This window comes from Lycium ferocissimum, chromosome 10 (assembly GCF_029784015.1).
Source record: "Lycium ferocissimum isolate CSIRO_LF1 chromosome 10, AGI_CSIRO_Lferr_CH_V1, whole genome shotgun sequence".
Taxonomy (NCBI): domain Eukaryota; kingdom Viridiplantae; phylum Streptophyta; class Magnoliopsida; order Solanales; family Solanaceae; genus Lycium; species Lycium ferocissimum.
This window is the reverse complement of record NC_081351.1, coordinates 55209981-55231754: the sequence shown is the minus strand read 5'-3', so window position 1 is coordinate 55231754 and position 21774 is coordinate 55209981. Positions and strand designations below refer to the sequence as shown.

The window sequence follows — 21774 nt, the reverse complement described above, 5'->3', positions numbered from 1 at the left end:
CAATTTTCCAAGAGATATCAAAGCCACTTGTCTTGAGAGACCTGTGGAGAATCTGAATTTTTCAAAAACTTCAAAAGAATGAATATGAATGAAGTTAGCTATTATAGCTATGGGAATGTTGTGTCAGAGAAGCATCAGCTTGAAGAAATTGTAGTGGTAGGTGTGGAACTACCAAATTTTCAAAAGTGAACAGCTTTTGAAGGATGTTTTTGAGGGCAAGGAGCCCAACAAAGGTGTCAACCTTGATGAAGCAGTTGCGCTTAAAGTAGTTGCACGATGAAGAATCTCGAGTAGAGAGGTAGCAGGTGATATTGCTGCCATGAGAAAGACGGATATGAAAATCCATACTTAGATCGATGAAGAGATGTCGGAGAAGGTTTCTTTTTGTGAAACCCGAGAAGATGAAGATGTTTATGATTATAAACATGAGAAAGCATGTTATCGAATCTGACAACTCTAGCTTTGATGAAATTTAAAGAAGTGATTCTTGAAGAAGATAGACGTTTCTAAAATATTATCTGTTGTTGTAGAATCTAAAAAGATTTTTACAATAAAAATGATAATTGAGAAAATGATGAAAAAAGAATTGCACATGCTACTGAGAAATCTACAAAAGGAGAGAGCAGTGGTGAAGAGGAAATTTCTGATGAAACTGATGATAAGCCTTCTGAGCATTATTAGTAGAAATAACAACATCAATCTCAAGAAGGAAACATCTTACGAGAAGATGAGAGAATCTGAGAAAATGAGGATCTTTAGGAGAATGATGAGATCACATAACGAATATGGTCTTGAGTTAGCTTTGCAAGCTAAGGCTGTGATCAACTTAAAACTCCTCGAAGAAGATTAAGAAGAAGAAGAAGAAGAGGAGGAGACAACTTTGCTACTGGCGCTTCACGAAGAAGATGCTGCAATCCAGATTTGAGAAGTTGAAGAGTACTTTGTGAATTCCAACCACAAGGTTCAAGGGGGAGTGTTGAAATGTGAACCTTGCCTTGGAAGAAGAAAAAGACTTTTTAATTTATGTGATACATGAATTTAGTTAAATTCATGTGTTTGGATATTAGTGTAAAGAATACATGTATTTGAGAAAAAAAGAGGATGAATAGAATTAAATGATGATACATTACTAGATTAGGTGCATGCTAGGATAGTCCAATAAATACCTAGGTACTATAGTCATATGATATGAGAAGAAAAAAATGTAACCCAAACTGTAAGTTAAGTTGGTGGAAATATATTTTCCTCACTTCTCTTCAAAGAGAATGATTGATTATGTAAGTCAAGTTGAGTGGAACAAAGAACAATCGTTGTCTCACTTGTCTTCAAGAGAGAATTTCAGTGATCGAGAGTGTTACTTCTCCCCCGATTTTCCAACAGTCATACCTACACGATCACGGTCAAAGTCACTCGATCGCAGAGGCCTCTCTATATTTGGGCCTCACAACTGTTCTTGGCATTCGTGGAGGGTCAACTTATTTGACCTCAATGTTCGCCGTCAATTTTCTCGCGGTCGTGAAGCACAAAGCTCCAGCTGACCAGTGAATTCTTCATTGCAATCGTAGTCTTCCCCCTCGCGTTTGCAGGGTGCAGCAGCACTTGCACCAGCTTTCCAATTGCTGGTTTTTTAGTTCCATCATGTCCAAAACCACCCCAAGCCCCGGGGGTTTCATCCCGAGTGATACTGACAAGTCCCAAATATAATACAAACATATACAAAGTCTCAAAACATGATTTGGAACACAAATACTCAAAATGAGAAGTCAGGTAATTACAATTTAGATTGGACTATGAGGTGCATTATAAAAAAGGTATTGAAAGTAGAGTAGTTGATGCATTATCCAACAAGTATGCAGAGAATTCAGGAGGAATGCAAGCAGAAACTACAGCTCAACTGTAAATTATCAATATGAATATCCCTGTTTGGATGGAGAAACCCCACAATAGTTATGCAGGTAACAAGTTGGCCACTTGATTACTCAACTTGCACAGAGAAGCAGGGTCCAAGCAACAGAATGAAGAGGAATTTGTATCATTTCAAATCCCTATTCTTATCGAAGAGAAAAACCGAAATATTCCTACCCGAACAAGAAGTCCTATAGTTTACAACTCTTCTTTATATAGTATTAAAATTATTCATCTAGGTACTAAGAATGGAAGGGAAGGTAACCGTAGGTCCGGCTAGTAAGTTGAAAACAAGTACTAGACTTTTCATGACTCCTCAGTGGAGACCATTCTGGCCAACATGGTACATTAAATGAGCTCTCTAAAATATCCTATTGTCCTAACATGACGGAAATAGTGAACAATTATATAGTTAGATGTGAGGTCTGTCAGAGGAATAAGGATGAGCATGTGCACTACCCTGGCTTGCTACAACTATTACCCATCCCAGATCAAGCATGGAGGCACATACAGATGGACTTTATTGAAGCACTTCTCGAATTCAAAAGGAAGGAAGTCATATTAGTGATGGTTGATAGGAATGACAAAGTTTGCACATTTCATCGCATTGGCACATCCATCAAATGTGGTTTAAGTATTTTATTCTCTCCATGCCCTTCTTGAATCCATTGTGACAGATAGATACATGTTATTTTTAAAGTTATTTCTGATAAGAATACTTTAAATTAGTGGACACTCAGTGAAGTACAACACAACCTATCACCCTCAAATAGATGGCTAGACTGAGAGAATAAATAAATGTATTAGATGAAAGACAGTAAGCAGAACAACACAGTGGAAGCAGTAGTTACCTCTAGCTGAGCTGTTGTACAATTCAAACTACCACTCCAGCCTACAGTGAACTCTTTTTGAAGCTCCATATGGCTACACCCCTCCCCACATATTAATGTGACCTATGTTAGAACCTGGAGAACCAATAAATAATTCTGCTACAAAAAAGGGTTGTGATAAGAAGCACTCAATTTTTTCGCGCTCTTGCTACGAGTTAACGATTTGAAGATGACAACTATGACAATTAGTTAAGGATCATCTTTTGAAGTTTCACGAAAGAATGAAAGTGCTTGTTGACAAGAATAGGTTTAAGAGGGAATTTCCAATAGGTGACCTGGTTTTGCTAAAGCTATAGCCTTACCGGCAGACTTTCTTGGCACTTAAAAGGAACCCCAAACTCTTCTCAAAATACTACTGTCCCTATAAAGTGGTGGAAAGGATGGAAAATGTAGCCTAGTGGTGGGAGTTACCTTCTTTATCGTGCATTCATCCTGTGCTCCATGTGTCTTTACTCAAAAACAAGATTGGGAGTCGAAATATGGTCCAAACTGAATTGCCAATCACCAGTGAGCATGACCAGCTTTTGGTAAAACCCATCGCCATTTTGAAGAGGCGGTTGATTAATGTTGTATCATAACAGCAGTGGAAGTCCTTATTCAATGAGATCTAATCTTCCATCTAAAGAAGCATCTTGGGAGGATCATGATTGTTTGAAGGTTAAGTTACCAGATTTTTGCACTATCTCTTGATCATTGTTTGAAGGTTGAGGAATGTAAGTGTTGTTTGAAGGTGGAGAGAATGTAATGGTCCAACTCTTCCTTTATTTCAGCTGGATTCCATATAGGATATGAGAAAGGGCGAAAAACTTAAATACATGGCGGAACATGTAGACGACTGTGATGCGATGGAATAAATTTAAACCCAATATTGCAGATTTTAGCTGTTCACTTTATCAACTGAAGGAGAGAGATTAATAGTAGCTTACCGTCTTGGAAATTGTATGCCAATTCATGGTCTGCAGACAAACAGAAGTAAGCAAACAATAAATTTTACAAAGCCAGAAAAGATGCCAAGTTGAGTCACCTATCCCCATATCTTGGCTACTTTGAGGTCTGGGCACTCCGTTGAGATGAAAAAGCAATCTCTCACTGCTCAGTTTTAACCTTCTAGGTGAACTTCATCTACGTTTTATGCACAAAGCCTCGAGCCACAGATAAAGTTTTTACACATTAGTTATAAAACATCGTCTGATACTACTCTTGTATTCAGGAAATTCTTTATAATTAACCCTTGTATTCAGGAAATTCTTTATAATTAACTCTTGTATTCAGGAAATTCATTATAATTAAACTATCTTTCGCCTGCTATTAACCTACTACAACTTTCTAATTTACCTGAGGATAGGAGCGAATATGCTCTGCAAAGCTCAAGTAGGCTGACTTTTATATCAATCAATTTGTTCAAAATTTTTTGGAGTTACTACAAAAATGTTGATTCAGTAAATTTACATTGACAGGAAAAGAGACTACAATAAATTACAACATGTGGGCAGCCCATCTTATACCTCGGAGAGGAATAGGGCCTATCTTGCTGGACAGTCTGATGGCGAAGAATTTGCACGGTAAAGCCCGAGGTAGCTGCAACAAGTGCCTTATTTGGAAGGCCACAAAGAATCTGTTCTGCTCCTGGTGAAGTGGATTTCTGCTGCTTTTATATCAGATGCCTGCCAATTGAATCAATTCTCATATAAGTGCATGCAGCAGAACAAGAGAAGAGCTTAAGATGGGTTGTTTCCGTTCCTCATCATAAAAGCTCAGCCTCTTCCTGGTCTGCATCAGCATCCTCAACATCGTTCTCCTCGTCTTCTTCTGGAGCATCAGGATCTACTCCCTGCCGAAAATGGACAGGTTCATTTAAAGCAAACAAGAGTGGGACCAAAAAACTGTCTACTGGGTGCTGGTTTAAGTTCATTTAAGTTAAGAAACTCGATTAATGCATGACATCAGGACAGCAAAGTAATGTAAACCAGAGGTATGGCCAAGTGAATTTGGGCGTCCCACGATCAATTTTCCAAAGTATCGCGAATAGATAAGTTCTAGAACAACTAGTTACAATATTTAGCAGAGAAATTTTTTAAACAAGTATATATATATATATATAGAGAGAGAGAGAGAGAGACACAATGCTTTCACGTTGAACAGGAAACAAAACCTTGAGTTGCTTCTCCAGGCGCTCCAGTCCTTTCTTTGCAGCTTCATTTTGGGGATTTATCCTGACAGGCAACGCAAAATATTGGTTTAAGTATTTGGAATAATGCTATTTCCATGCAAACTGCTACTCTTCTCATTTGCTTTTACCTTCTCTGGTTTAAAGCAATTAGACAAGGGCTGATATTGTGAGATGATTATCCAACAGTTCTAATGCCTTAAAATCGAGCAGCAAAGCATTGCAAGAGCATTCAAGGAAAAGGTACTACCTCAGTGCTGCCTGATAGTGTGACAGGGCATCTTGTAGCATATTTGTAGCAGCAAATACTTGGGCAAGCTTAACATGTAACGAGTCATCAGCCCAATCCTTGAGATATCGCTCAAGGAGAGAAACAGCATCTCCATTTCGACCTTCAATGACATGCAGTTCTGCCAAGGCTAGCGCTGCTCCCAGATAACCAGGTTCCAGTCTTAGTGCAGATTCATAGAACTTCTTCGCCTGTAAAAGAGTTGGTACGTTGAATTTCAAGAATAAGAAAAGAAATCAAGTGCTACTCAGATGTACAGCTATAATGTTTAATTTGCTTTTTTAAAATAAAATTAAAAAAATACTCCCTATGCCCCAATTTAAGTGTCTACTTTCGTTTTTGGTCTTTCCCAAAAAGAGTGCCTCTTTCTATATTTAGTAAATTGACAAATCAAACATCCTGCTTATGTTTCTGTATTGCCGTATTTCTGCTTTACTTGAGTCGAGGGTCTATCGGAACAGCCTCTCTACCCTACCAAGGTAGAGGTAAGGTCTGCGTACACCAACACTCTACCCTCCCCAAACCCCACTTTCTTTTGAGGGAAAAAAAATTGAAAAAAAAAAATCCTGCCTGGCAAGTTTAAAACCACAAGATTCAAAGGACGTTTTAGTACATCAGACACATCTTTATTTTAGGACCATAAGATTCAAAAGTCTTTGTGCCCAGTTAAACTAAGATGCTTAAATTGGGATGGAGAGAGTATAGGATAACATTTTATTAATGTTGTGGGAAGAAGTCCCATACACGATGTATGCCAAAAAGTAGAGAATCTACATAAAGATATGGTTACCTACAAAGCCACCCACTCATCTATACTGACATGAACCTCTCGGATCTTTTGAAATATGTAAAAAAAAAAAATCTTTGCTACTATCATAAGAGAAGAATACAAATAAAAAGTATAAAAGGAGAAACATACTTCCTTTAAAGATGGCAGTCACTGTCCCTAATGTACATCTCACGTGACAAACAAAAGCAGAACTCTGATCCAGATCAATGGTGTCATATTTTCCTATTTTCTCTTGTTTGGTTGCACTAAATACTTAATATTTTCCTGAAATAGGGGAAAATGACTTCCTTAGAGACCAAAGAGAAGGTCACTTTCCTCGTCCAGAACGAGGCACTACACTCCTGCATGACGGAGGCATTCTCCTTGTACAACCTCATCTATATTTCTGTGACAATGTAATTCATAACCTTTCCCTCGTGTTTGCAGTAGGTGTTCGATCGCAATGTACAAAAATGTAATCATTTTTAGTATTTATTTATAAGAAAAAAGAAAGATTAATCTTCGTGACCTTGACTAAAGTTCAATGGTGTTGCTTTGTGATACACAAAGCATCTGTAAAGTTGATATCAGATTAAACGAATAACAAGAGAATTGGAAAACATCTTCTATTCACCAATCAATTACTAGTAAATATTTTGAGAAATATATTTTATTCACCAAACAAACACTGGAAAAGAAGTAAGAAAATAATCTATTTTTCACTGGAGAATGCTTTCCGCAAAATATTTTTCGTGTAAATCATTTTCCTTCATACCGAACGCAGCCCAAGTCTTACCAAATTGGATTTTCTTTACATGTAAAAAGTAAAATGTCAAATCAAAAATATATACCTATATATGACATAACAAACATACCCAAAGGCATACCACTTTTAAGTAATCATTATATTAAAAAAGATGATGGATCTCCACAGACTGACACCATAAGGAGTATGCACCTCCTTAATCATTACTCCCTCCGTCTCAAATTATTTGTCGTGGTTATTAAAAATAGTTGTCTCAAATTATTTGTCGTTTTAGGAGTTCGAGGCACAATTAATTATTTTTTCTCATTTTACCCTTAGTAGAATTTTGTCATTAATGGAGATGACACATAAATAGAGTAAACATTTAATGGAGAGAGATTACAACTTAGATATAATTATATAAATAAAGGTAAAGTTAGTCAAATATCCCTCATTTCTTAAGGGGCGTGTAAAACAAAAAAGCGAACAAATAATTTGAGACCGAGGGAGTATATTAAAAAAAATGTGTTGGAATATCATCATTTTCCTTATCATGTATAATAGATTCATCCATTTCAACTTTTAGTTTGCTAAATTGGACGTTTAAAAGGTGAAAAACAAAACAAATTCATTGGTCAAAGAGGATTAAAGAAAGTGTCCCAATAGATATGACACGATTATTATTTGCATAGGTAAACCACTTTTTTCTTTCAGACAGATATTCTGAAAAAAAATTATGATCAATTTTTCAAAATTTGACATATATTGTTTTTAATAGTTTCTAAGTATAATAAGTGTTTATTCTTACAAAACAAATGTATGAAATCAACTCAAAAAGTCGACAGTTCAGCTTTCATACTGCAAAAACGTAATTGATTTTGGGCAAAGGAAGTATTTGTTAACAATTTTGAATACTAAACAAGTAACGTTAGAGCAATACACCAGACATTTTAATAATCAAACATTTTTTACTGAATTTTTAAGAATATTTTTTTTTTCATCCTCCATTACAGTCATGTGCAACAAGCTGTGTGTAAACTAGTTAGGTCAGTGTACTAGAAAATGCCTGTTTGCAGCTCTCACCTTAATAATCTTGCCCAGTCATATAAAGAATTCAGGTTGAAATAGTATTTAAACCCATCTTTATGATATTGCTACCAATAATATGCGAGTGGGAACAATAGTGCCTCTGTTAGTTTTAATTTCACTAAAACCTTTATGATCCTCTTACACAATGCTAATAAGATATATCAAGTACACCAGCTAAGTCTGGGAAGTGAACTCGGTTCAAATATCAAAAGGTACAAAGGAGGAAAGTCAATTATACCTTTTCCCTCCCACTAGTGTTACTAGCATGTACGTCACCCACCAATTTTAGAGCTTTTGCTGACTGTGGCATGGCCTTCATTGCCTCCCTTGCAGCATGCAGTGCCTCCTTAATCTTTGAAATCGCTAAATAAGAGCGTACTAGACCTAGAATTGTATTTGTAAGAAACTCAATTCAGAAGAGGAATGGAACAACACAATGGCGTCATTCAAAAAAGCAGAATGCTGGCAACCTATACAATAGAACATCACCCTTCTTGAAAACAAACCTTGATAAGAACGAAGATCAGGTCTCAATTCTTGAGCTCCTCTGAAAGCAACCACAGCAGCGTCAGGGCGATTCATTGACAAGAATAAATTTCCCTAGATGTTGGTCAAAAAAAAAAAAAAAAGAATAACCTAACTATATGGTATTGAAAAGCATTCCACTAGACAGAAAGAATCTTAAGCATACCTTCATTATATAACCTGGTATATGCCTCTCATCAATGCGGATGCTCTGGTTGCAAAAAAGCAATATCATCACTAGTCTATGCTTGCTTCATCAATAACAATTTCAAAACTAAAACTCAACAAAACTAACCTTCTCAGCATAAGATAGAGCCCCTCTCTCGTCTTTCCTTTCCCATAAGACAGACAAGGCCACAAAAACTTCCGGTCTGGTTGGGTCTATGTTTAGTAGATCATGTACTAATTTATTTAACTTCGAATAATCAGACTTCAGCTTCAAGAGCATGGCATACTCGTCCATATAAGTAATAACATATGGATCAATGGATCGAACCTGCAGAGACCATTCAATATTAACATATAGTGCATATTTAGAAATGATAAATACCACATCAGCATGAAACACTCGTTTTACCTTCTCAAAATCCGTTATAGCTTCTTCAGTTTTTCCAATGATGGCTTCAACCTTTGGAAGTGAAAACACGAGATGAGATAACAATAACTTTCTTCTCATTTTCAGAATAAAAATTTCAGAGAAAAAGTTAAGAAATCATCTCCTTTAAGGGTTTAGGATAAAAACTATTTTCATCCTAAGAGATTTATTCAATTTATTATGTCAATGAGCATTCAGCCATCCGTGAACATAAACAAATACCAACACTAGTTATTATTATTTTATTTTATTGATATGGAATAAATACCAACTGTAATTCTCTATAGTCCAAAAGCTGGAAAGTGAAGAAAAATATAGTTTTCAGGCCGGATTTTTTCTGGGTAATTTAGAACAATCATTAAAATAAGGCATTTCCTCGACGAGCAGTTCAAATGTGCATGGTTGGACTTTCAATGACTAGACCAGACAAATCTAGAAAGCTGAAAGAAAATGCTAGGCATCTGATGGTTCACTACTTCAACCAGTCTACATATGTGATACCAGTAAAGGAGAAAACCAGTGTAGAGAATATTTGATCCACGAGTAAGAAAAAGCACAATTACTTTCAAATAATTCAGTTTTTTTTTTTTTTTTTTTTTTTTTATATATTTTTTTTTATGGATAATAATTTGGTCGTATATCAATTGATATATCCATGCCTCTGACATGTTAATCATGAGCATCGTCCTACTGCCAGACATACATAGTAAAAGCAAGGCCAAATACATAGAGCCCCATAAGTTGGCACTAACCGCCAGTTATAGCCTGTTTGGCCAAGCTTCTAAAATCAGCTTATTTTGAAAAGTACTTTTTGTGAGAAGCAGTTTGTATTTGGCCAATTAATTTAAAAAGCACTTTTGAGCAGCAATTAGCGTTTGGCCAAGCTTTTAAAAAGTGCTTCTGGGGAAAAGCTACTTTTTTAGCTTCTGAAAAACTGCTTCTGCTACTCCCCAAAAGTACTTATTTTCTCCCAAAAGCTTGGCCAAACACCTCACTTTTTTTAAAATAAGCACTTTTTGGAAAAAATAAGTACTTTTGGAGAAAAATAAGCTTGGCCAAACAGGCCATTAGACACCTTATCATTACACACCTCTACTCGGCACATATGAGTCTTAGAAATACCCGTGGCTGACATGGAAGATGTGTGTTTTCTACCTAATTTTTGAGCGCGTGAGTCTTTTGTTGTTGTTGTTAGCTTAGAAAACTTTTCTTTTCTCTCAGCCACCTTCCATCTCTGACCCTCACCTCCTTCACCATCTCCGCACAATTTCACATATACAACAACACCCAAAACACACTTACGAACACCATTAAATCGACCAAATGCCACCTTAACCATCAGACTCCTTTCAAAGGAGAAAAGGATAAAAAGAATTCTGGCCTACACTCTCCCACTGGAAAATATGGAGATTCCAATGACTCTTTACCGGTGATCGTTCAGCTATGGAATCCAGATGGCATTGTTTCTTGCTGACATAACACATAATGCACAAACATATAACAAAAAGCTCTACTACTTGAACCAGCAACCACCATAAAACCTTCACCAACCAGCTTCATCCGAAACAAAAAGATCACCGTGCAACTCACCATTTTACACCTTCCTCCACTCTCATTTTTACCCATCCATTTCTGTTTCCCAGCAGCAAGACTGAAAAATCAAACCAATCTAAAAAAAGTCAAAGAAACACGTTGGAGAATGACTTCTTATCAATCCCTCTATTTCATTTTGATTCTCTTTTCACATGTCTCTATCGTACATGTGCAAGGACTAAAACTTGTTGAAATCTTTTGGAAGAGATACGAGATGAAAAATGGATCTTTTCCACTGTTGAAGAAGGCTAGGATCATCATAATGTCTTCTTCAACCAAGGGAATAAAGCTTCCCTTCAAGTACGGCATATGATATGATGACTTCATTGGTTGGAACACGAAGAAGACGAGGGAGGGAGAAGCATTGGTGGCGGGAGGGTGTTTTCTGATTTGAGAAGAGAAGAAGAGGGGGAGAGGGGTGGGTGTTTCCTCTGATATTTTTTTTTTAAAAGAAAAATACAATATCATTTTATAAGAAAGTTAAAGCTATGTTTTGTAAAAATACACGTGTCATTCGTTGTTTTGTCTATTTGACATGTCATCCACGATTGCAACTCACACATGAGTCTGCTAGACTCGGATATCCACGAGACATATTTGTGTCAAGTAGACCACTCTATCTGGTCAGCGGCAAAGTTAAAGTTAGAAGTTCATGTCAACTTTAAGGGGCTATCTACGTATTTGGTCATATGAATAAAAGGAGCGTTGTGCTATGACTTGCATCTTTAAAAATTTCCATATACTCATTAAGCCCTAACCTTAGCCATTTCAAGAAGAATATGTATGTTATTGGGAAATCGTCGCAGAAGCTCTGCAAAGAATTCCAGACCACCTGCAGAAAAAGAAAAGCAGACTGTGATAAGGAAAATGAAACAAAAATTAAGCGTCATGTATAAAAGAATATTTGACTTTCTAAAAGGCCATTTGGATAGGCACTTTTTCCCTGTTTCCTGGTTCAAATACAGAAACATTATGGCTACATTATTATTTTTATATTTTTTGATAAAACAAGTATGATTGTTGTGCAAGAATCCCCCAATATGCAAATGGCATATCGATTATGTGCTTCTGTAATTTGCTAATAGAAAAAGAAAGTAACGGCAGAAATAATAGGGAACAGAGAACCCACTGAAGCTGGTTTCATTTCCTAATCATTTACCACCGGTGAGTCGGTGAGCAGGAGGGACCCACCCCCCCCCCCCCCCACACACACACCCACCAAACCAAAAACCAAGAAAAGACTAACCAGGTGTAAAATTTGCATAATTTCTGCTCTTTCATTTAGAAACCCACTCAAACGTTTATTTCACGATTTGTCAAAAGTATCACTTTTCCCTAATTGTTTTCTGATAAATCTAACCAACTTTCGTAACAAAAGAAAAGGGAAAAGTTAATTTTCAAATACTGATTATTCTATGAACAGGTCATTCGACAACCTTAGATTTTTGTTAATTTGTTTAAATGATTTTCTTAGCATATCATGTAAAAGAATTATATTCAGAAAAATTTTGGTTAGCTGATATCAGAAATTTTTAAGTTACCCCATAAATTTGATATTTACCATATATTTCTATCTTTAATTAATAAATTTAGCTTATAGTATTTCAATTTATTTTAATAACAAAATCAATCAAGATTTAGGAATAACTTAAAATTTTACAATGCATAAAAATATTGAGAACATTTTGCAAGCATGCTCAAAGTAGACCATAAGTGTTATACGAGATATAAAATGGATATTACTAGGTATTAGTCAAAGTTAATAAAGGTAGGATACAAACTTTATAAATAGGTAGAAAGAGATACAAAGAGGTATAACATTAAGCTAAACAAGACCAATAAGGGGTTCAAGCTAATTTCGGAAATAATTAGGATTTTACACTATTCAAATAGGCTAGATTTGCTCTTGTACTTTCACAAATAAGCTATATTTTCCCTTCCTTATACTTTTTAACATATTTGCCCTTGCGATCCAACTTTAGGGTCATATTTGCCCTTGTACACTCAAAAAAAGCCAAATTTATCCCTATTTCATTAAATTCACAACTGGGAGTTATTTTTACAGTTTTCATTCCCTAATCTCATTAATGGCCATCTGTTTACATGCTATTTCGGACACCCATTATCAAACAAACAAACATTTAAACTACCCAAAAAGATAATAAATAAAAGTTAAAGTAACAAACAACTAAAATAACATGATAAAATATAATATTGTCCATTTGGAATTTAGACGTGGGAAATCTAGTGCTCCAATAGCAAAATATCAAAGATCATATGCTTATGTAGTAGACTTTAAAAATACGTCAAACCACCAAAAATGGGAAGAAAGCTTAAAATTATTTATCATAGCTAATCAAAGACCCAAAATAATTTAACACCCCAATTTCGTTCAATTGCTACAACCAAACCCCACCAAAATTCAAGAATATAATCTGGATAAGTGAAAAGGAATTCAAAAGAGTAGTGTTTCAGCTTGTTTTAGCTTTTGCATATGTCAATTACATGCAGATAAACAATATATTTTCCTGCAAGATTTCACCATGAAAAGTGACTCAGTCATAAATATATTATCCTGCAATGAAAATCCCTTTGAGACGTGTTCGAAAAAACAATATCTCACTTCTTCCCAGTGACAATACATAGCCATGCAAACTAGAAAGCAAATAGGATAAATTTTTCAAATAGTATTTTTGTCTCGTCCAACGAGGCAATCAGAAGTATCAAAGGACACGGCAAGACTGCAACAATTAGCTAAAATAGTCAAACCGGCACATTCCAGATTAGGAAAAGCTTGTCACCTTTATAATCGTTTGAAGCAATACAACATTGGGCTTCAACATAACGCTGCACAGGAGGAAGAGAATAATTGGACATTAGATAGACATTATAAATGAAATTTAAATACTTAAAAGACTGGAAAAAGTGAACATTGGCAGATATGCTTCGGACCAGATCTTAAACAGTTATGCCTTTTTGATAAGGAAACAGTTATGCCTATTTACATTTAGGTGCATGAGAGTTGCCACTTATAGTTGACAAGTTCAAATACAGAAATACGTATGCAAAGCACGAGGAATTTGAACCAAGTTGATTAAAATGATAAGGAAATGGAAACCAAAGCGAACAGAATAAGGAATCTCAGATTTTACCTCTTCCCCCATTTCTCTGCTTTCCCCGACCATCCCTCAGGCTTACCTCCCCTAACTGAAAAATGGTTATTTTTCTTGAACTTTCCAATTAAAGTCATTTAATTCTTCAATTTGATTTTGCCTATTTCTATCCATCAAGTGGTGTAAAGGAGTCGCCATTATCAGTTGTTAACTTTTTGTGTGTTGACCATTTCTTAATTAAATTTGTTTTTTTTTAATACACATGTGCAAAGAGTAATTTTGTTGAAGAAGTAAACACCTGCTGCTTCTATCTAACTTTGCTATTACACTGTTCTATCTACATCTTGCCAATATATAGAGATATGCAAAGATCGACATCTTAAAGCACAATACTTTCTTGGGCCACATTGATTGGGGACTTTTCAACTGGACACAAATAATTTCATACCCAACTCAGCTAGCTTTTCTTTTGATTTTATTTTTTTGACAATGGTGTTATCCCTACCAGCTTACACGCATATCGACTATTTTACTGGGTACCTGCTACCTTCCACCAACACATGTACTGTATAGCTCTGTCCACCAAGGCTTAGGCATATGGGAAGAAATCACATACTCTCCATTCCAATTTATGTGAACCTTTTTCCTATTTAATCTGTTTTGAAAAGAATGACCCATTTCTAAATTTAGAAATAATTTAACTTAGGCTTCTCATTTTACCCTTAATGACAAACTTTTATTGCCTCTCAAATTGTTAACTCAAATGTTATGGCCTATTTAAGACCACAAGTTTCAAAAGTCTTTATTTTTTGCTTATACTTTGTGCCCAGTCAGATAGATTCACATAAATTGAAGAGGGAAGAAGTAATTTTTTTTTTGTCTCTACCAGGATTTGAACCCTGGTCTACAAGATTTGTACCGCTTCATTAATTAATCTAGGTCACATCCTTGGTTGCAAATTAGCTCATTTTTAACAACATAGAGAACCTATGTTCACGTTTTCATGTGTTGACACCATTGCAAGTTTGGCACCACCTGATCCATCAACTCATAAGTAAGTACCCTAAAGATATCTTCTAAGATAGTACATTCACACCAGAATGGCATCCTGTTCAATGAGTCAAAATATTTTGTAATATAAAGCATTTGTGATTACCCATGTCATTCTCCTATACAAAATTGTCACTGACTCACCGTAGCAATGGGCTTCGACCCCACAAAGCAAACATGAGATATAAGAACCTAAGATTCTCATTAGTTTCCTAACTCTCATGTGGGGTTGGACTAAAAACAACCTGGTTTGGTTTAGCTTTGGTCTTGTATTTTGGGACACAAAACGAGAAACTACTCCAGTGTCCCTCCACGAACACCAGCACAACGAGAAAGTAACTAGCAATGAGATTGGTAAGAAACAAAAACAATTCTTCATTCAAGAAACTGAACAACCCAATAACAAGTTGTCAGTGTGTGACTGAAATCATGTGACGATATCCAAATATAATTTAGCTAAAACACAAAATGGAGTACAAAAGGTAAGAATTAAAATTGGATTTAAGAAAGACAGCTCAGTCTAATGAAAGCAAGGTAAACCATATAAATTGTTCACTCACCTGTAACCAACGACTTGAATCAAAATGATCAAAAGTAGACCTTGAACCTCGAGTTGGGGTCTGCAATGATATCTAAAGTAAGCAAGTTGTTGTACTATTATTGCTCTGAAACATGTTATGAATTCTGCCCAAAAGTCCATCTTATTAATGACACCCGTGAAATGACAGTTTCAAGCAAGATTTTTTTTTTTTGACATGTGCAGTTTCAAGCAAGATAATATGGTTCACATTACTATTTACCATGAGCTCCCCAGGTCCTGACTCTAGCAAGAGTAATTCCGCAGGGACTGGAGCGTGAAAAGAAAAATGGAAGGCTACAAGTGGGTTTTCCTCCTCCGTGGACAGTTAACAAGAGAGGAGGTGAAGTAAAACAGAGGGGTGATACCTTTCAAGTCAGGTTCTTCAACTCATCCAAAACAAGACCAAAAAAAGAGGCATATTTCTGTTGTAATAATCTAATGATTTTTACCTTTCCATGCTCCTCATATACATCTTCTAAGCTTCACCAAAGTGATTTTAATTCTTGACACTCTGTGTGTTGTAGTTTTTTTTTGTTTTGGGGGGGGGTATGAACTTGTGTCTAAATGTACTTTTCCCTTAAATACAACTGGGCACTTCCTTTCTTCCAAAGTAGTATAAAGGGTGTTCCCATTTTATCAGAAGATTATCCTATTCCACTAAAGCACAAAAGTAAGTGACTGCTTATAACACGCTACAGCAGGAGCATCACATAGCAAAGATGTTTAGACGACTCTGGCTGCAATGGTTATTCAACTTAGCATTTGATACCATTAATGTTATGACAACTACATTAGATGAAAGTTATGATCAAAGAAGAGACATTTCTTTCTCCCTTCACTAATTTAACAACGTGATACCACAACCTATAGCATTGTCAACCGCAAGGGAAGACCAAATTTGAATCTTCATATTTGAAGCTAAAATTAGAAGATGGACAAAAAGGATTGATACTAATCACTTACACATTTGGATTTGGAATAAGAGGGGCAAAATTACAGATGCACAACTTTAGGCATTAAGAAATTAAAACTAAATGAAATGCATTGCAAGGCGTTCTTATTGAATGTATTTTTGTTATGACCAAGCCTTAACAATAAAGCTGTCTAATGTTTGTAAGCAAAGTTTTTAAATGACCTCTCCTTTACAGAGAGGATAGTGAGGATATATATTGAGTGAGGATATATATTGAAAATCTGGTAAAACAAACCTGTGGAAACAATGAAATAATATCTTTAGCTGCAACACCCAATTCTGCCAAAGCTATGATGGCTTCAATGATATAAGGGCAATGCCTGTGAATAAGAGGAAAAACAAAAATAGGATGGATAAGACTGAGATGTCAAACTAATGCAACCAATAACTTGTGACACTTCATATTGCTCACTGCTTCTGCAGGTTGATCTATAAAATGGCAGGGTAATGAACAAGGACAGACGCAAGAAGGAAAAAGAAGGCCAAAAGCAAAATTATTACAAAGAGAAAGAGCAACAAAGCTGTTCAGTGTATTCCTTTCTTTACTTGAAATGTCAAAGACTAACAAAGTTGAAGCAGAAACTAAGAAACATATCCAGGGAAGGAAAAATAAATAAGAAAATACACATACACTGTCACAGCCAAATAAATTTTTCCAGAAAAATAAGAAGACAAAGGACCTTAAACACTCTTTATAGCATGTAATGGATGCACGAGTATGTCTGGAATTTCGGTAAAGTTTTCCCATCATGAGATTCATCTGCAAATTTCTTGCTTTGCTTGGGATTCCCTCCATCTGTGACATAAACATGGCAAAAATACTTAGTGCTAGCAACTGAAAATTTTCTCCAAGGGAGATGTTATACACATAGACAGACAAACAGCATCACAAAAATATCTAGCAACATTTAAGAATTACCAAGAAAAGAACATATTTCCTTTTTCATCACAAATAGGCATTGGTATCTACCCAACATTCTAAAACTGTCTACGCCAGATATAGAGTCATAAAGATGACTAACCTCGAGAAGAGCTGCTCTATTCTCATTGAGTGCACAATGTGATGATGCAATTTTGAACTTCACCTATTATGAAGATGAAAAAATAAAAGGAGCAAAAGACCCTCAGTAGTGCCATGGTGAGCTCAACATTTCTAACTATCAGTTATAAGCCAAGATACCTCATTCTCATTAATCGTTGAAATGTTGAAAGAATTTGGCGATGATGACCTGGTTGATGCAGACAGTGAACTTCTAACTGCTGATGCATTTTGCTTAGGAATTATTCTGTGGCAGTGCAATGCTTGCTTGTATGCGTGCTGGCAAATTAGTAAACCAAATAGTTTAACTGACACTGTCTAATCAATCTTGGTACCATACATATAAAAATGTAGCCATTATTAATTTGATAATATTATCAATGTACTTCTCATGGCCAATCCCAAGTAGACAGAGACTCTGCTCTACGAGGCGATATGATATGAGATTGCCCTTTTCGGATAATAAAGCAGATTCTTTGTTCCTCATTGAAGAAGAAATGTACCCAGTATTAATAATAGTAAATCATTGAAATATGGACAAACGATATAAAATCTAATATGCCATAACAATATCTAACGCCAAGAAAACATTTTGATTCATCTATATTAAACCAAATTATCTTACAATAGCTCTCCTGTACTCTTTCTCCCGAAATAAAGCATCTCCAAGAAGCACCTGAATAACAAATTACAGTGATCAACGAATCAACTAGTCCGGGTTTGAACATACAAAATCATGGTTTAGCTGAACCTAAAAACTTTTTTTTAGAATTCCAAATTTGTTGTAAAGATGAATAGATAGAGAGAAGAGAGACAAACCAAATTTTCAGCCTTGAGGTGCGGACTTGTTTCAAGACTTATGGAAGACGACGAAACAAGAAAACATCCCTAGATTGCAATCACCAAAGAAACAGAAATCAAGATTACTTATGCAATAAATTACATATATAAATTATAAACAGAATTGATACCTAAAATGGTGAAACTGAAACCGATAATGGCTAGTAAAATAGTAACACTTGAGCAGAGGTAACATTTCAATCACCAAAGAAACAAAATCAAGATATGTAAGCAGTAAATTATACTTTTAGCCCTATGGCCAAAAAAAAAAAAAAAATACACTAAATAATTAAAGCCCTATATTCCATGTAAGTATGTATATTTATACTTAATATACAAAACCTATACATTTGCCGGCTATTATTCTTTTGAGCGGTCCACAAATATAATTATCCCTAAAATGTTACCCCTATTCAACGTAAATGAGTTTATCTTTACTAAGATAATGAAAGTAAAACTTCAATTTCAGTAAAGATAGATTAAAACTTTTAGAAAAATATGGCCAAAAAATGATAAGCTAAGATAATGAAAGTAAAACTTCAACGTCAGCAAGTAGCAGGAATTTGAGCAGAGGTAAATTTCAATCACCCAAGAAACAAAATCAAGATCATCTACGCAGCAAATTAAAACGAAGAAAGTGCAGCCATCGTGGTCAGTAAATTACGAGCATTTGAGCAGAAGTGAAATTCAATCACCAAAGGATAATATAGGCAGTAAAGTGTATTCAAATAATAGCTAAAAGGGTGAAATTAAAACCCTAAGGAGGGTGGGGTTAGTGGAAATTACGAGCATTTGAGCAGAAGCGAACAAGCCATGATCCAATAAAGTGGTCATATGGTCTTTCGGAACGTCCATTCTTTGATGATCGGAGGACTAAGATTCGTCAAGAGACTGAGTCTGGAACTGTGAGAGTGAGTGAGTACTTGAATTTGAAGACGCTCCCTTTTTTTTGAATTTCCCTTTGTTCCACCAACAAACTTGCATACCAAAATAAATAAATCTTTTTTTTGCGCGGAGTGCCCTTCTTTTGGGCTGGTCTTTATATTTTGCCCCTCATTTATGCCTTCTTTAATTTTTGCCCCTGAGCGCATTTTAATGAAAGTTTTTTGACGAAATTACCCTTACCCCATTAAAACCCTTTCTATTTCGTCATTTCCCTTTTCTTTTCTTTTTTTTTGCTTCTTCGTTCCTCCTTTGTTTTGTGTCTGTCTTATCTGTTCCAAAATTTAGGTACGAATTTGGATCTTTTGCTCGTTTCAATATTTGTTTTTATGTTAAATTGTTGTTTTTTGAATTGATATCTTTGTCTTCGTCGTTTTTATATTTAATTGATCCTTTTTTATTTAAAATTATAGTGTTTTGTTAAAGTGTCCGTATGATTTTTTGAACTTTAGTTTTCGTTGCCCATGTATATATTTTGGTTTTTTGAATGTCGTATTATGAATGTCGTAATATGTTTTAGTTGATTTTGATATGCGTTTTGGTTTTCTCTTCGTTGAATCTTTGAAGTTTTGCACACGAATTTGTTTTATGTTGTTGCTGTTGTTTTTGTTTAATAATCTGGTTTTTGTGAAGAATGTGTTTGTGCGAGGCGGCATATGCCTGTTCCGGCAGAATTTTTGTTTTTTGAAACTACATTTATGCCTATTCCGGCATAATTTCGTGATTTAAGTTACTTTGTATGTGTTATGATTTTTTGGTGTTTTTTTTTTAATAATGTTGGTTTTTATGATAGTTTATATGTTTTCCTGATTATAAGCTTTGGTTTAAGATTTTTGGTGTTTTTTTTGTTTAGTAACCTGTGTTTTCATGAAGACTGTGTTTGTCTGAGGCAACATATGCGGTCCGCAGTTATTGGTTTTTGAAATCGAAGTTATGTTGGTTTCCGCATAAAGTTATGCCTGTTCGTTCCATAACTTCATGAATTAAGTTAATTTATGTGTGTCTTGGGTTTTTTGGTGTTTTCTTGTTAATAATTTTTGTTTTTATGCAATCTTATGTGTTTTGGTTCTTTCTTCTATTATGCAGGTATTTGTGTACCAGTCTAGGGGCTGATTTTTTATTATGGTATATGTTAATTATTTTCATTCTCATTTTTGGTTTATTCTTATGTAAATTCTTGGTTTTTGTTGACATTGATTTTTCTTTTATAGGAGGAACATCCCTTGGTTAAGTTTGAACACTGGGTTGAAGGAGGTGGCATGTGGAGTGGTGATTTTCATTTTCGGAGTTTGATTTTGTCCTTTTTGAGTGTCTCTCAATTGGACTTGTTGAAAAGGGGTGTGTTTGGACAGTTTATGGATTTGGTTGATGTCCACCTGAGTGATAGTATTTTCCATTGCTTGATCTTATCGCAACTTTCATCTAGTAATGATAGTGCGTTAAAGTTTAAGATATTTGATCGTGTGTGTGTATTTGATTCCGAGTGTTTCCGTCTTATTACTGGTTTGGATTCTTGTCTTGGCGATTTTAGTGTTGTGTCTAGCGGGCCAAATAGATTGTTGAGACTTTATTTTCCAAATCAGGATAGAATAAGGTTGTGTGATCTCAAGAGTTTCTTACAGATCAAGTCAAGTAATCGTCTTGGTGGTTTTTGGGAAAGATCTAGTGATCCTGTTAGACTTGCTGAGATCTATATAATGGAGAGGGTTTTGTTGGGTCGTAACGAGAAATGTGTTGTTAAAGGTCACCTAATGAAGATAATTGATGATGACAGTCTTCGAGTGTCTTATCCTTGGGGTTCCCTTAGTTTTAATTGGTTGGTACGGTCGATTCGTGGTTGTGTGAAGACTTTCAAGAGCATGCCATCTACACGTTATATGATTAGTGGTTTCCCTTATGCTTTAAATGTGTGGCTGTTGGAAGTTTTCCCTATCTTTCGAGGGTTTTCAAGTTTTCATGGTCTGAAGTCTCCTCGTATGTTGTCTTGGGGTACTTCAAAGCAAGTTGATTATAAAGTTATTACTGATAATTTCTTCCATGCTGAAAAAGTATGTGTTTCCCTTTTGTTGATGCTTCTTTTTCTTGGTTCTTTTTCCCTCTTGTTATTTTTTGTGTTTTTGTCTAATTGATGTGTTTATATTGTGTTATAGCGATTCAAGAAATTTATTGTCCATGCTGTTGTTGTTGGTACGGAACAAGAGATGCTGGATTATCCAGTTGGCACTTAAATTTCCCGATGATTCGTGCCCTTGTTCTTCCGTGCGGTTTTTCCATCCGGGTTACTTCTCAGATAGTTGATGTAAGTTGTACTTTGCCTTTTGTGTTTTTGGTTGTTTAACTGAATTCTGAGTTAGAGGCCTTGTGGTAGAGTATTTTAGTAGGTGACATTTTTGTAGTCTTTTCTATTTTGGTTATGGAAATTAAAGTTTATGCCCCTTGGGGCATACTTTTTGGTTTTGCAAACGTAGAATCTGCCCCTTCCGGCATACATTTCTCCTTTCATATTTCAGTTCTGCCCCTACCGGCATAATGTTCTCATTTTGAGACTTATTTTAGTAGGTAAAACTTAAAATCTGCCCCTTCCGGCATACATTTCTCCTTTCATATTAGAGTTCTGCCGCTACCGGCAAACTGTTTTCATTTTCAGACTTAAGTTCTGCCTGGTCCGAT

General features: G+C 35.5%; 1 protein-coding gene across 1 annotated transcript; it reads right to left on the bottom strand.

Moving 5' to 3' along the window:
• Positions 1-4149: 4149 nt before the first annotated feature.
• LOC132034338 (anaphase-promoting complex subunit 7) lies at positions 4150-19120 on the bottom strand. Its single transcript, XM_059424655.1, has 18 exons — positions 18949-19120; positions 18142-18210; positions 17948-17998; positions 17464-17601; positions 17306-17368; positions 16964-17079; positions 16519-16603; positions 15291-15350; positions 13369-13414; positions 11326-11399; positions 8957-9007; positions 8675-8875; positions 8546-8590; positions 8361-8454; positions 8093-8238; positions 5213-5442; positions 4948-5008; positions 4150-4626 (listed from the first exon to the last, which is right to left on the bottom strand). The coding sequence occupies exons 1-18, from the start codon at positions 19015-19017 to the stop codon at positions 4540-4542; spliced, it is 1686 nt and encodes a 561-aa protein (XP_059280638.1). The 5' UTR covers positions 19018-19120; the 3' UTR covers positions 4150-4539.
• Between the last annotated feature and the right edge of the window lie 2654 nt (positions 19121-21774).

Bases quoted from the DNA above. Each gene is read 5' to 3' on its own strand.
- LOC132034338 (XM_059424655.1), bottom strand. From the start codon at position 19,017: ATGGACGTTCCGAAAGACCATATGACCACTTTATTGGATCATGGCTTG. The intron at 13,415-15,290 runs GTGAGTGAACAA...CCTCCTGTGCAG, and splicing joins ATTCAAGTCGTTGGTTACAG to CGTTATGTTGAAGCCCAATG. The intron at 4,627-4,947 runs GTTTTGTTTCCT...CATTTTCGGCAG, and splicing joins GCCTGGAGAAGCAACTCAAG to GGAGTAGATCCTGATGCTCC.